This window comes from Trachypithecus francoisi, unplaced genomic scaffold (genome assembly GCF_009764315.1).
Source record: "Trachypithecus francoisi isolate TF-2019V2 unplaced genomic scaffold, Tfra_2.0 Lachesis_group4, whole genome shotgun sequence".
In the NCBI taxonomy this organism is placed as follows: domain Eukaryota; kingdom Metazoa; phylum Chordata; class Mammalia; order Primates; family Cercopithecidae; genus Trachypithecus; species Trachypithecus francoisi.
The window spans coordinates 115476465-115489332 of NW_022681469.1; the positions used below are offsets into that span (position 1 = coordinate 115476465).

The 12868-nt window shown below is 57.5% G+C and overlaps 1 protein-coding gene across 4 annotated transcripts in view; it reads left to right on the top strand.

The window, feature by feature from the left end:
* Positions 1 to 6531, top strand: part of AGFG2 (ArfGAP with FG repeats 2) — a 29016-nt gene extending 22485 nt beyond the window's left edge. For 3 of the 4 annotated variants that reach the window (XM_033192188.1, XM_033192186.1, XM_033192189.1), the window contains 6 exons: positions 2057 to 2177; positions 2389 to 2471; positions 2650 to 2733; positions 4262 to 4390; positions 4646 to 4731; positions 5375 to 6531. In XM_033192188.1, the coding sequence (XP_033048079.1) occupies positions 2057 to 2177; positions 2389 to 2471; positions 2650 to 2733; positions 4262 to 4390; positions 4646 to 4731; positions 5375 to 5434 (563 nt within the window). In that variant the 3' untranslated portion in view covers positions 5435 to 6531. The remainder of the gene's footprint in view (positions 1 to 2056; positions 2178 to 2388; positions 2472 to 2649; positions 2734 to 4261; positions 4391 to 4645; positions 4732 to 5374) is intronic. The other variant, XM_033192187.1, reaches the window with a different exon arrangement.
* The last annotated feature ends 6337 nt before the right edge of the window (positions 6532 to 12868 follow it).

Sequence of the window (12868 nt, forward strand, 5' to 3'; positions counted from 1 at the left end):
AGCTGGCTTTCTAGCCTGCCTTACATCCTGTGGATTAGAAAGGATTGATGACCAAGTAAGCACAGTGGCATTGTAGCCTTTCCCAGGAGGAAGCTGGAAGCCAGCACTCGTTCATCTAGAAAGCCCAGACATTTAGGAAGGAGGTGGCAAAGGAGAGCACTGTCTTACAAGTGCCGACACTCAGTGAGAGGGAGCGGGGCTTCAGGACCTGGCAGCAAGTAGGCACTGGGTACTTGGTCTTCCCTGCTAGATTCTCAACTTCTCCAACTTAAGGCCCGGGGTCACTGTTATTTATGCATAGTGCCTGACATGTGGAAGATCTCCCTCTTTTTTTTTTTGAGATGGAGTCTCGCTCTGTCGCCCAGGCTGGAGTGCAGTGGCGCAATCTCAGCTCACTGCAAGCTCTGCCTCCTGGGTTCACGCCATTCTCCTGCCTCAGCCTCCTGAGTAGCTGGAACTACAGGCGCCCACCACCACACCCAGCTAATTTTTTTTTTTGTATTTTTAGTAGAGACGGGGTTTCACCATGTTAGCCAGGATGGTGTTGATCTCCTAACCTCATGATCCACCCACCTTGGCCTCCCAAAGTGTTAGGATTACAGGCATGAGCCACCATACCCAGCCAGATCTCCTTTTTTTTGAGATGGAGTCTTGCTCTGTTGCCCAGGCTGGAGTGCAGTGACCGGATCTCAGCTCACTGCAAGCTCCGCCTCCCGGGTTTATGCCATTCTCCTGCCTCAGCCTCCCGAATAGCTGGGACTACAGGCGCCCACCACCTCGCCCAGCTAGTTTTTTGTATTTTTTAGTAGAGACGGGGTTTCACCATGTTAGCCAGGATGGTGTTGATCTCCTAACCTCGTGATCCACCCGTCTCGGTCTCCCAAAGTGCTGGGATTACAGGCTTGAGCCACTGCGCCTGGCCTCCGTTTTTTTTTTTTTTTTTGAGACGGACTTTTGCTCTTGCTGCCCAGGCTGGGGTGCAATGGTGTGATCTCAGCTCACTGCAACCTCTGCTTCCCAGGTTGGAGTGATTCTCCTGCCTCAGCCTCTGTAGTAGCTGGGATTACAGGCACCTGCCACCACGCCCAGCTAATTTTTGTATTTTTAGTAGAGACGGTTTTGCCATGTTGCCAAGGGTGGTCTCGAACTCCTGACCTCAAGTAATCTGCTCTCCTCGGCCTCTGAAAGTATTGGGATTATAGGCACGAACCACCGCGTCCTGTCAATAAAGCCTTTTTCCATCTGGGCTCTTCTTTTACATTCACAGCAGCGCAGTGTGGTCAATAGGGTCCCAAGATAGAGAGGAGACTTTGATGTGCAAAGAGGAGGCTCTCTTAAAATGACAGGGACTCCACCTCTTTCCCTGAGACAAGATTGCCTGGAATTTCCAGGACTCTTGGCCCTCGGCTGTTTTGTAAGATATCCATGTGGGCCTTGCCCTCTGTGCTTTTTCTTTTTGGCTGTGAAGAGGAGGGAGGGCAGGAGAACCCGGCAGCGGGGCTGGCGCCACGAGCAGAGCGTCCAGGCTCAGGGAATTGGGGCGGCCTCCTGAGAGGCGGCAGCTACATGGGGAAGAGATAGTGCTGACGGCTGGAGGCTGCACAGGCCAGAAGCCTCCTGAGCGTGATAGGACTTACTGTCCTCCATGTTGCCTCTGCCTGCCCCTCCCTGCCACGTTCTAATAAATGGAAAGGCGGGTTTGAGGAAAGGACAGACTTTTCCATCTCTTGAGGGAAAAGTGGGACATGAAAGCCAAACGGGAGCAGGAGGAGAACAGCCTGACCCAGGGACGAGCTGCTTTCCTCTCCGAAGCGCAGCTTTGAGCGCAGGGGACATGGAGAAGGACTGGGCTGTCACCTTGCCCAGAACTCTTGGTAGGAGACAAGACCTCCTGAACTGGGTGGTCCCTGGGAAAATGGGCTGGCTCAGAGAACCCAGTGGGCGCCTATCATGCCACGACTCCAATCCATCACCACCGCCATCTCCATCTCCTCTCCTGCCCCTCCCGCTCTGTCTCACCTCAGCTCTCCTTGTTGTATTTTCCACAACTGCCCAGGGAGCAGCCAGGGGACTCCATTTGGTGCCGCTCCGCTGGCACCCACCAGTCAGCCAAACAGCCTCACAGACGTGGGCAGCTTCCTGGGACCCGGGGTGCCCACTGCAGGTGTTCCTAGCAGGTAGGTACGGACAGTGTGCTCTAGGGCAGGAGAGCCGCCCGAAGCCTGGCCTTGCTCCTCCCAGCCCCATCGGCATCTCCTGGCGGTTCGCCCTTCCCCTCCTCTCCCTCACTCACCCTGAAGAGCAAGGTGGGTTGGCATCTCCTGGCCCCTCACTCAGGTTTGATTGGCCCTGGCAGCTGTGCATGACTTCTCTCTCCCCGTGTCGCAGCCTCTTCGGGATGGCCGGCCAGGTCCCCCCACTCCAGTCTGTCACGATGGGCAGCAGCAGCAGCACAGGGCTGGCCTTTGGAGGTGAGTCCTGCCTGTGGAGACCCAGGGGAGGGGACCTGAAGCCAGGAGGAGTCTGGGGATTCTGGACAGGGTGGGAAGGGGATAGATTGAGAGGAATGCTTAGGCATCACAGGATGAAGCAAGTGAGAAAAAAAGTAACCATCTCTCTCTCCGTCTGCTCCCCATTCCACCTGGGCAGCCTTCACCAACCCTTTTGCAGCTCCCGCCGCCCAGCCCCCACTGCCTTCCACCAACCCATTCCAGCCCAATGGCTTGGCGCCAGGTAAGCCTCGAGCACGGTCCCTTGTCCTGACCATCTGAGACTCCCAGGGCTCACATTACCCTACAGTCTCTCACTTAACCCTTCGTCTCACGCTGTCGGGAGAAGCAGACAGCCTGGTTCTTCCCCTGCCCACACGGTGCCAGGCCACCTAGCACCCAGGTCACAGAGCCAGATTTTAGAATTAGAAGCACACAGGCAACTACTTACTGGAGACCGCACTGAAGACTTTTTTTTTTTTTTTGAGACGGAGTCTTGCTCTGTCGCCCAGGCTGGAGTGCAGTGGCGCGATCTCAGCTCACTGCAAGCTCTGCCTCCTGGGATCATGCCATTCTCCTGCCTCAGCCTCCCGAGTAGCTGGGACTACAGGCGCCCGCCACTGCGCCCGGCTAATTTTTTTTGTATTTTTAGTAGAGACGAGGTTTCACCGTGGTCTCGATCTCCTGACCTTGTGATCCGCCTGCCTCGGCCTCCCAAAGTGCTGGGATTACAGGCGTGAGCCACCGCGCCCGCCCCTGAAGACTGTTTTAAAGTTGACCAACAGTGGCAACGATTCTCCTGTCTCCAGCCCTCAGCAGTGTCCCTTTGGGCACCCAGCCCCAATCTCTTCTGTGCCCCCAAGCTTAAGCCACCTGAAACACTCAAGCTGTTCCCTGCTTCCATCAGTTCCAGGCCTGTGGTCTCCTCTCACCCCAGCCCTCCCCAGCCTCTGCTGCTCTCGCTTCAGACTCATGCTGGCTGAAGCCTCGAGGCCAGGGAGAGAGGAATTAAGAGTGAATGCAGGGCCGGGCGCGGTGGCTCAAGCCTGTAATCCCAGCACTTTGGGAGGCCGAGACGGGCGGATCACGAGGTCAGGAGATCGAGACCATCCTGGCTAATACGGTGAAACCCTGTCTCTACTTAAAAATACAAAAAACTAGCCGGGCGACGAGGCGGGCGCCTGTAGTCCCAGCTACTCGGGAGGCTGAGGCAGGAGAATGGCATAAACCAGAGGCGGAGCTTGCAGTGAGCTGAGATCCGGCCACTGCACTCCAGCCTGGGTGGCAGAGCAAGACTCCGTCTCAAAAAAAAAAAAAAAAAAAAAAAAAAGAGTGAATGCAGCAGAGCTGTGTGATGGGCGGATTGCTGAGGGTTTTGTGGCCCTGATTTAATCTTCACAGCAGCCCTAGGAGACAGACTGTCCCCATTTTAGAGATGAGAGAACTAAGGCACAGACAGCGTTAGAAGTTTGCACCGTTTTTGCAGTTTAGCAGGTAGTGGGAGGCTAGCCCAGTCCTGCACCATGCCCGTGCCTGGAACCACTATGCCCTCCCTGCCACGCACCCCTGGGCAGGGAGAGGGCAGGGTTGTTTGGTGGTGTGAGAAGCAGCAGAGTTCCATGGCTGGTTCAGGGTATTTCCGCTGGGTCCCTTGCTTCTCATGTCAGGGGAAAACTATATCCCATTTTCCCATCTTAGAGGGACTTAGGAAAAACAGTTCTCCAGCCCACCTTCCAGAAGTTCACCTGAACCTCTCGTCTCTCACTCCATAGGGCCAGGCTTTGGGATGAGCAGTGCTGGGTCTGGCTTCCCCCAGGCAGTGCCACCCACTGGGGCCTTCGCCAGCTCCTTCCCAGCACCGCTGTTCCCCCCGCAGACCCCGCTGGCTCAGCAGCAGAATGGTAAGAGCTGCAAATGGACAACCCCTTTCACCCCATCCAGTCTCTGCATAGAGATCAGTTAGTTGTCCCTCCGACCTCATCAGAGCCCATGCAGTGCCGTTTCTGAGCAGCAGGGGGGACCAGGGAAGCACCAGACCCGCCCCGGTACTTCCACTGCTCCCTTCCCTTACTCCCCCAGTTTAGGAGGGCCTCCCTTGCTGTCTGCCTGCAGGAAGGTGGGCTGGTGTCAGCTGAGTGACTGCTCTCGCCCCCCAGGCTCTTCCTTCGGGGACTTAGGATCAGCCAAGTTGGGGCAGAGGCCACTGAGCCAGCCAGTTGGGATCTCCACCAACCCCTTCATGGTGAGTACCCCAGCAGGGGTGCTGTGGTATGGTGAGTGGGCTTTCCCTCTGGGACAATCCTTCCAGAAGAGGCTGATGTGAGGTGGCCCCTGTGCCCCTTCCTCGCGAAGGTCTGCGTTGTCCAAGCCAGGGCTGAGCTTGGGCCTCAGCTCTTCTGGGCGCTGGCATCTCCCATGCCGTTCCAACCCTGCCCTTGGCTCCCTTCTCCCTCGCTTTCCTTCTTTTTTTTTTTTTTGAGACAGTCTTGCTCTGTCTCCCAGGCTTGACTTCAGTGGCCCAATCTCGGCTCACTGCAACTTCCACCTCCTAAGTTCAAGCAATTCTCCTGCCTCAGCCTCCCGAGTAGCAGGGACTACAGGTGTGCACCACCACACCTGGCTAATTTTTGTATTTTTAGTAGAAAGAGGGTTTTCCCATGTTGGCCAGGCTGGTCTTGAACTCCTGACCTCAGGTGATCAGCCCACCTCAGCCTGCCAAAGTGCTGGGATTACAGGTATGAGCCACCGCGCCTGGCCTCTTCTCCCTCACTTTCCCACTGCCCTCAGCATAGCGATTTTTCAGGAGAAAGGACTCCTGGCTGCCTTTCTTCTAAGCTTCCAGCTCCTCTCCCCTAACTGGAAAATGTGTTGTTCTTTCTTTCCAGACTGGACCTTCATCAAGCCCATTTGCCTCCAAGCCTCCAACCACCAACCCCTTCTTGTAGCACTGTGTTTTTGGGGGGCCTCTTCCCTGCCTTCTGGGGCCCTCTGCTCCCTAGAGCTCTGGTGACGACTTACCTGTGGGTGTTTCTATGGGCCTTGGGGATGGTGGAGGTGCTAATGCTTTGCTTGGGGCCTACAGGTGAAAGGTGGCTGTCCTCAGATTCCACAAAGCCTCTGCTCCCCTCCCTCGTCCCACCCCCACCCAGGCAGGAAGCCCAGGAGGAGTACGGGCAGGGCCTGGCCTGGAGGAGTGATGGTTGAGAGGAGGGATTTTTTTCAAATGATCAGTTAGGACAGCCCCCCTGCTCCCCTGCTCTCGCTGCACAGTGCTCCCCCACTCCCAGCCCCGTGGGTGGAGGACATTGCGAGCACTGACTGACCAGCCTTCCCCCGTGGGAACAGCTCTTCCCTTGGCCCAGCTCACCAGCGCTGTGCTCCTCGTGGATGGGAGCACAGTGGGGAAGGTAGGGGAAACACGAGGCACAGTGTTGACAGGGCAGTGACCAGACAGTCCCGGGAGCCAGAAGGCCCAGGTGGCCCAAGTGTTCTTGGTGGCCCAGCTTGGCCAGCACATACTTTCCTCCTGCAGCACCCCCTGCTGAAGGGGTCCCCCATTGTTTTGCTTCCCCAGTGCCCAGGATGAGTGGTTTACCTTTGAGCTCACCCAGGCCCAGCTCCTGTCAAGCACTTTAGTTAGCTGTTGGTGTCATGTTTGGATACCAGTGTTTTATATTTATACATAGAGAGGATTTTCTAATATAGCCTATTATATATAAATAGATCTATCTATATGCACATACATACATATATACACACACCCAGCCGATCTCCCGCTCCCAGACTGCTCTCATATGTGGGGAATGGGATGAATCCCCATCTGTGCCTCGACCATCAAAGCTGGAGCTCCAGGGCTGGAGGGGGGCAGCTATGTGTCCTGACCCCCACCATCCCCAGAGCCTGGGTTTTCCAGGGAAAGGCTTTGTGCAATTGCCTGGTCTTTTTTTTTTTTTCTCCATGTGCCTCCCCATCCCCAAATCTCTGCACCAAAGCTCATTGCAGGCAGTGTTAGAAAAGAACTGCATTTGAACGAAAGAGAAAACGGCTCTCGTGGTTTTGCTTCAGGCCACTTTGAAGGGTTGCAGGTCAGTCAACATGACTGATCCTTGACCTGGCTCTGCTGGGCTGGACTGCCTGGGCCAGTGATGATGCTGCCATTGGCCAGAGACAGGGCACAGCTGGTCCCTGTCTAAACAAGAGTCCTGCATTAGCAACAAGAAGAAGCGTGGTGGGAGAGGGGCCGCCACTGCCGTGGACTGGAGTTTGTTTGATGTGAGGGGGATGCCCACTTGGGGTCGGGGTGGGCAAAGCAGGTTGGTGCCAACGTGGAGGTGGAAGTAGACCCCTCCTGGGTCTGGGACATTCTCTGCCCCAGGCTCTTTCCACCTGGGGGTGTTGTGGCAACAGCCGTGGTGTCTGGGCTATTTGTGTGGTGACAAGACAGACGTGGTCAGGGGGTGGGTGGCAAACACCTCACCTGGCTGGGCAGAGGCCGCCTTGCTGTTTGGCCCAAGGCCAGGAGAGGCCCCTCCCTTTCCACCATTGCCCTGGCCCCGTGGCCGTTCATTCTTGGGGTTTGTCTGGGTCTTCCACAGAGAGCAGCAAAGAGATACGGGAATTAGGTGATTGGTGTATTTACTTTGAAGATTTTTCTGGAAATACCTCTAGCTGCTGCTATTTTCTAGGCCGGGCTTGGCATCCCTGTCTTTTCCAAAAATCAGGACCCATCCTTTGTTCCTGTTCTTCTCCCAGCCTCTGCCCTCCTTCTGTCTCCTGGGTAGTCTCCCACTTCGCTCCCTGACCTTTGCATGTTCCATCTCTTCTCCTTCTCCCCTCTTCTCCACCCTAGATTATTTCTGTGTCCCTCTACCTAATACTCTTACCAGTTCTTTCCTTTCTGCTTAGAGCTGGAGGGAGGGCAGCTGGAATCTGTTATGGTGTATTAGGGGGAGGAGCCTTTCTGTTCTTTTCCCCCAGTTTCCATCACCCTTCCCTTATGCCAGGAGCACTGAGGTTTGGAACTGAGGCTAAACCAAAGGGCTTTCCCCCGCTTCTGTCACCCCATACTGTGTCCCAGCATCTCTTCACTGTCTGGGCCCAGACCCGGGTCCTCCCTGCAGACTCCCTCCCCTCCAGCCCACAAGGACTCCAGCCTGCTCACTGGCCAGAGCTAGATGAGCAGTAAGAAGTTAACACCAGGTCAGCCTCAGGCCCCAGGGTTCTCTGGGCACAGGCTGACACTAGGAGCTGCCCTCCTTGGCTGGGGACAGCCTCAGCAGCTCAGGCTGCAGCACTCCAATGAGCCGCCTCTCCTGGAGAGTAGCAAAGAATGGAGAAAGGCCTGGCCTGAGAGGAAATGGAGAAAACATTGCCTGGTAGCTGCAGATTCAAACCCACTGCACACACCACAGGGCTAGAGTGACTCACCTGGGCTCACACCAGTCTTCTGGCCAATGCGGGGACCATGGCCTGAGAGGAAATGGAGAAAACATTGCCTGGTAGCTGCAGATTCAAACCCACTGCACACACCACAGGGCTAGAGTGACTCACCTGGGCTCACACCAGTCTTCTGGCCAATGCGGGGACCATGCTCTGCTGACAGCAGTCCTCTAGCATGGCCCCAGCATTCAGCCGGTCACCTGTGGGCTATCCCCATGTGAGGAAGCAGGAGTCATCCCCCAAGTGTCTCCACATTGGAGCTTGCAGGTCAGACCTGCAGGCCAGGAGATGGGAGCAGAGCGGAGGGTAGGGGCTGAATGTGTGGCTCTGTCCCTGTGTTGCTTTCCACAGAGGAGCAAGGCCTCAGGCTGAGGAAGGAGGCGCACGCCGGAACAGCCTAGTCTCTTCCCTGTGGATTCCCCCAACCCCGTAACATTCTTCCATAGGGGCTGAGAACGCAGTGCCCCGTCCCTGATGGATGAAAAGTGGACCCCTCAGGTCGGGAGAGGCAGAGCTGAAGTTCTGCCACTTCCTGTCCCTGGGGAGCCACTCAAGTTACCAGGGCTACCAGCTGAAATAAATATTTTCGGGGTAGGGCCAAGGGCAGTGTGTTGCCAAGGCAACTGATGTAGGCCAGTTGCGTGACTCCAGGCTTGTCCTGGTACTCGGGGTCCGATCACCTGGCATTGATCAGCACCCACCCCACCCCTGAGGCTTGCCCAGACACCAGACCCTCAGATCCCTGCTCTTCCTGCCTTTCCTGCCCATGCATCACCTAGCACCCAAGGTTCAGTGACAGGGTGGTTTGGAGCTGGTCACTGTCATAGCAGCTGTGATTTCACAAGGAAGGGTGCTGCAGGGGGACCTGGTTGATGAGGACTGGGAAGGGGAAGGTATAAAGAGATCTTCCTCAGGTATCTTCAAGCCTCAGGGAGTAAAAAAGGCTCCTGGGCCAGGAGTGCAACAGGCACAGGGGCCCTTTGGTGGCCTCCTTGAGGCAGCAGCAGGACTGGGAGGGGGAGGGGTATGCACATGTCTTTTGTGTCCCTGCCCCTTTTCACATGGTGCCTGTATCCAGGCCCTTGGCCATGTGGGGCTATGGCCTTGAACACAGTCCAGTTTTGGTGGCCATTTACGGAGCCATTGCCTCTCTGGCCAACACCTACCACTGGGCAGTTGCCAAGCCCTGCCCCACACCACACCACCTGTGCTGCGAGCCTCTCCTGCACCCCAGTGGGGCTTTGGCTTACCAGGGGTCACCTGGAGCAAGCCCTGAGTCCCACCTGCATGCTGGCTGGGTGCTGGTTGGTTCCCTGCATCTCCCTCTCAGTGTGACCTTGGAATAGGTGTGCGAGGACCCCAGCTCCATGTACACGGCACTTGTCTCCCAAATTCCCACTCACATGGGGCCCCTTCCCCAGGAAGCAGGAAGCATGGTGGGAAGCCCTGCCCGCGCTGCTCAGGCTGCCCTGGCCCTTGCACTAGGTCTGGGTCTTTGCTTCTGTTCTCTTGTTATGTCTTTGTCATACCTTGTCCCTTCCCTAAGGGAGCTCCTCCCTGAACGCCATCTTTATGGGGGCTGCACGTTGGCCTCTCCTCCCTGACTCTCAGCTTCCCCCTTTAGGCACCTTAGTCACCTTGGGTGATATCTCAGGGTCCTCTAAGTTCCCGCCAGGTGTCACTTGCTGGTTTGTCTTGTGCACCTTCACTCCCATCCCCCTGGGGGGGGGGGGAGGTCAGTGGTCCTTGGATCAGAACTGAGTGCAAAAATGTCCAGTCCCCAGCCCAATCGCAATTTTTTCAAGAAGCAAAGGGTACCTCCACCAGGAAGTCCACACATCCATGGTCAGAGCCTTCAGGTGGTCCCGGGATGGCATTTTTGGGCAATGGTGGTGAGGAGGGGCCCAGAGCAATGGGGCAGCCCGAGGGGGTCTTCCTGAGAGATGGCCTCTTCCTCCGAGGTCTCCTTCAGTGGCCACCTGACTGGGTTCCAGTGAGTATGGTCTGTGCACAGGGACTACCCCCTGAACCTACTTATTCCAAGTCACCTATCACCCCAAACCCTCAAGAAACTGAAATCTCCAGCTCAGAAATAATCAAGCGTAGTGCTCAGTGACGGTGGCTCCTTGGGTTACTTGGAAGGGCACAAAACCACTCCTGGATGGGGAGGGGGTACACACAGGAAGGACACCTATAGGCCGAGGGGGGCGCCGCAGGAGCCGGCAGGGTGCGTGGAGGCCCCGCTCCGCCGCCCTCTAATCGCCAGCGCCACCACCGCTGCCACAAGTCCGATCGCACTGGCCTCACACGGAGGCTTTCTCGGTTGCCCGGCAACGTGTCCGGACCGCAGTCAGCTGATCGGTAGAGACGCCCCCACGCTCCCTGCCCCTGTAAAGGCTCAGTCTTGGGGTCGAGGCCGCCTCTCTTGGACTTCCCTACTCAAATTCCAGCGCCCGGGCGACGTGAGGATTCGTCTCGTGGGGTGGGGGTTCCGGAGCGGTCGGCTGAGGGAGGGAGGTAGTGGGGAGCCCAGGCCACGGGCAGCAGCCACCGGGACACTCGCTGTGCGCAGAGCCCTTGCCCCAAACTTCCAGTCAGGAGCCCAGGAGAGACGGTGGACATCAAGACGCTGGACTCCCTGCCCGAGTTTACCAACTCACCCCCACCCCTGCTGGCCTCTCCCCGCGCTCAGGACACGAGACCCAGCCATCTCTGCCTCTCCTGCAGCCACTTTATTGCCTTTGGCCCCCGAATGAAGCCCACGGGCGGCGGCCCCGGGGAGAGCCGGGAATGGCCGCCGTGCCCCTCAGCCAGCCGCTACTCTGGGCCTGCCCTGCAGACGTGCGACTCTGCCGCCACCTGCGCGCAGACCCGCCACGTCCCGAGTCTTCTGAGAGCGAGCACAAGTTTCGCGCGGGCCGAGCGCGGCCCCAGCTCAGCCTGAGCCTGGCGGGCGCGTGCACCATCAACAAGCGCGCAGACGCGCCAGCACCACCTGATCGTCCTCTACACCCACGACAACAGCCTGCGCGTGGCGGCGGCAGGCGAGGGGGAGCAGCAGGCGTGATACAACGCCCTGCTCGAGGCGCGCGGTGACGCCCGAGCCCCGGGTTGCTGGGGTCCCCGGGGGCTTGTGGCTGTGGTTTCTCCGTGGCTCGCCCCTGCCCCAGGTCACCGAAAGTTCAAACATTAAAGGGTTTGCAGGTTTAGAGTTCTCCGGGCAGAGGCCCGGCGCAGTAGCTCATGCCTGTAATCCCATTACTTTGGGAGGCCAATGTGGGCGGATCGCCTGAGGTCAGGATCGCCTGAGGTCAGGAGTTCGAGACCAGCCTGGCCAACATGGTGAAACCCCATCTCTACTAAAAATACAAAAATTAGCCGGGCGTGGTGGCACATGCCTGTAATCCCAGCTACTCAGGAGGCTGAGGCAGGAGAATCGCTTGAACCAGGGAATCGGAGGTTGCAGTGAGCCAAGATCAGCCACTGCACTCCTGGGTAACAGAGCTAGACTCCGTCTCAAAAAAAAAAAAAAGTTCTCTGGGCACAATGAGGCCCAGGCGCTCAGGGACCCTCCTATGAGCATCTTCAGACTCCCCATCCCTGAGACCCCGGCTTCTGCGGCCCAGTCAAGTGGCCTGAGCCATCAGGGGTGTCTGCGAGAGGGGATCGAGCAAGCAGCCCTCAAGACCTTGGTGAGGCTTGGGGCAGCAGCCTCCTACCCCAAGGGGCAGGGTCGGGGCTACATAACCAAGGGAGTGGGGAGTGACTACGAGCCCATGCGGACCATTCCTACAAGTCCGGGCTCAGGAGCCTGGACCCAGGTCAAGAAGCGCCCATCACGATGTGGGGGCTGGCTGGGGACGGGTAGGGGCTCAGCGCTGCTCCTGCCCCCCTCGGAGCTGGCTGGGGAGGAAGTGTGCATCAAGTTATCGGCCCCAGAGCCTCCGAACAGGCACTGCCAGGCCAGAGCCCCTGACAAGCTGCCTCAGCTATGTCGACCTGGACCTGGTCCTTTCTCTGGGGGCACTTGGTGATGTCCCCAGGGCCTGCACGCTCCGCCCGCATAGCTACAGGGGCATTGAGTTCTAGAACTCCCTGGAGGTGCCGGTGAGGAGACCTGAGACACAGGCAGCTCTCTCCTGCTGACTGATTGGGGGGTGGCTGAGGGAGGGATAGAAGGAAGTGGTATTGTAATGCCCCCCACCCTGCCTCCTAACCCCCCACCACGGGAGGGGCTTTAAGACCCAGATGCCACCTCGGACAAGTGACCTGCAGGGCAACAAGCTGGGGTCTCTGCCCACTCTGTCCCTTCCAGCTGTGGCACCTAAGTCTTGAGTAGGAGGTTCTCCAAGAAGTTGGGCTATTTTATGGGAGAAAATTCTAGAACCCATCCCCGTCCAAACCACTGAAACTACACACTTCTGGGCTTTCTCAGCTGAAGCCCTGATCCTCTGTTTCTCTGCAGAGTTCATGCAAGAATCTCTAGAGTCTCAGGTCGGCTGTGGCGGGGCCACCTTTCTGCCAATGGTGACATTCATGTGGACCGGCACCCTCCCCCACACACCTGCAGTGCGTTCTGTCTCCTCTGAGCCAAACAACTACCCTACCCAGCCCAGAACTGAACTCCGGGAGCCCCAGCACAAGAGGTGTGGGAGCACCAGGGATCTTACCGCTAGTGCCCCCTAAAAGTGAGGTGCCCCTACTTACTCCCCCACCTGCCAGTTTATGGCTCCTTGCTTCCTATAAATTCAGCTCTGCACTGCCATGCAGACCACCCACTCACTCATTAAAGGGGCTCTGTCCGGTCAGCCCAGAAATGCCTTAGGTCATGGATACCCCCGTCCTCCGCCTAACACAGCAAGGGGTGATCTGCAGTGGGACAGAAAGAGACCACATTCCTGCCTCTATGCCCTACTCTGCTCCCAGCCACATGGAGCCTG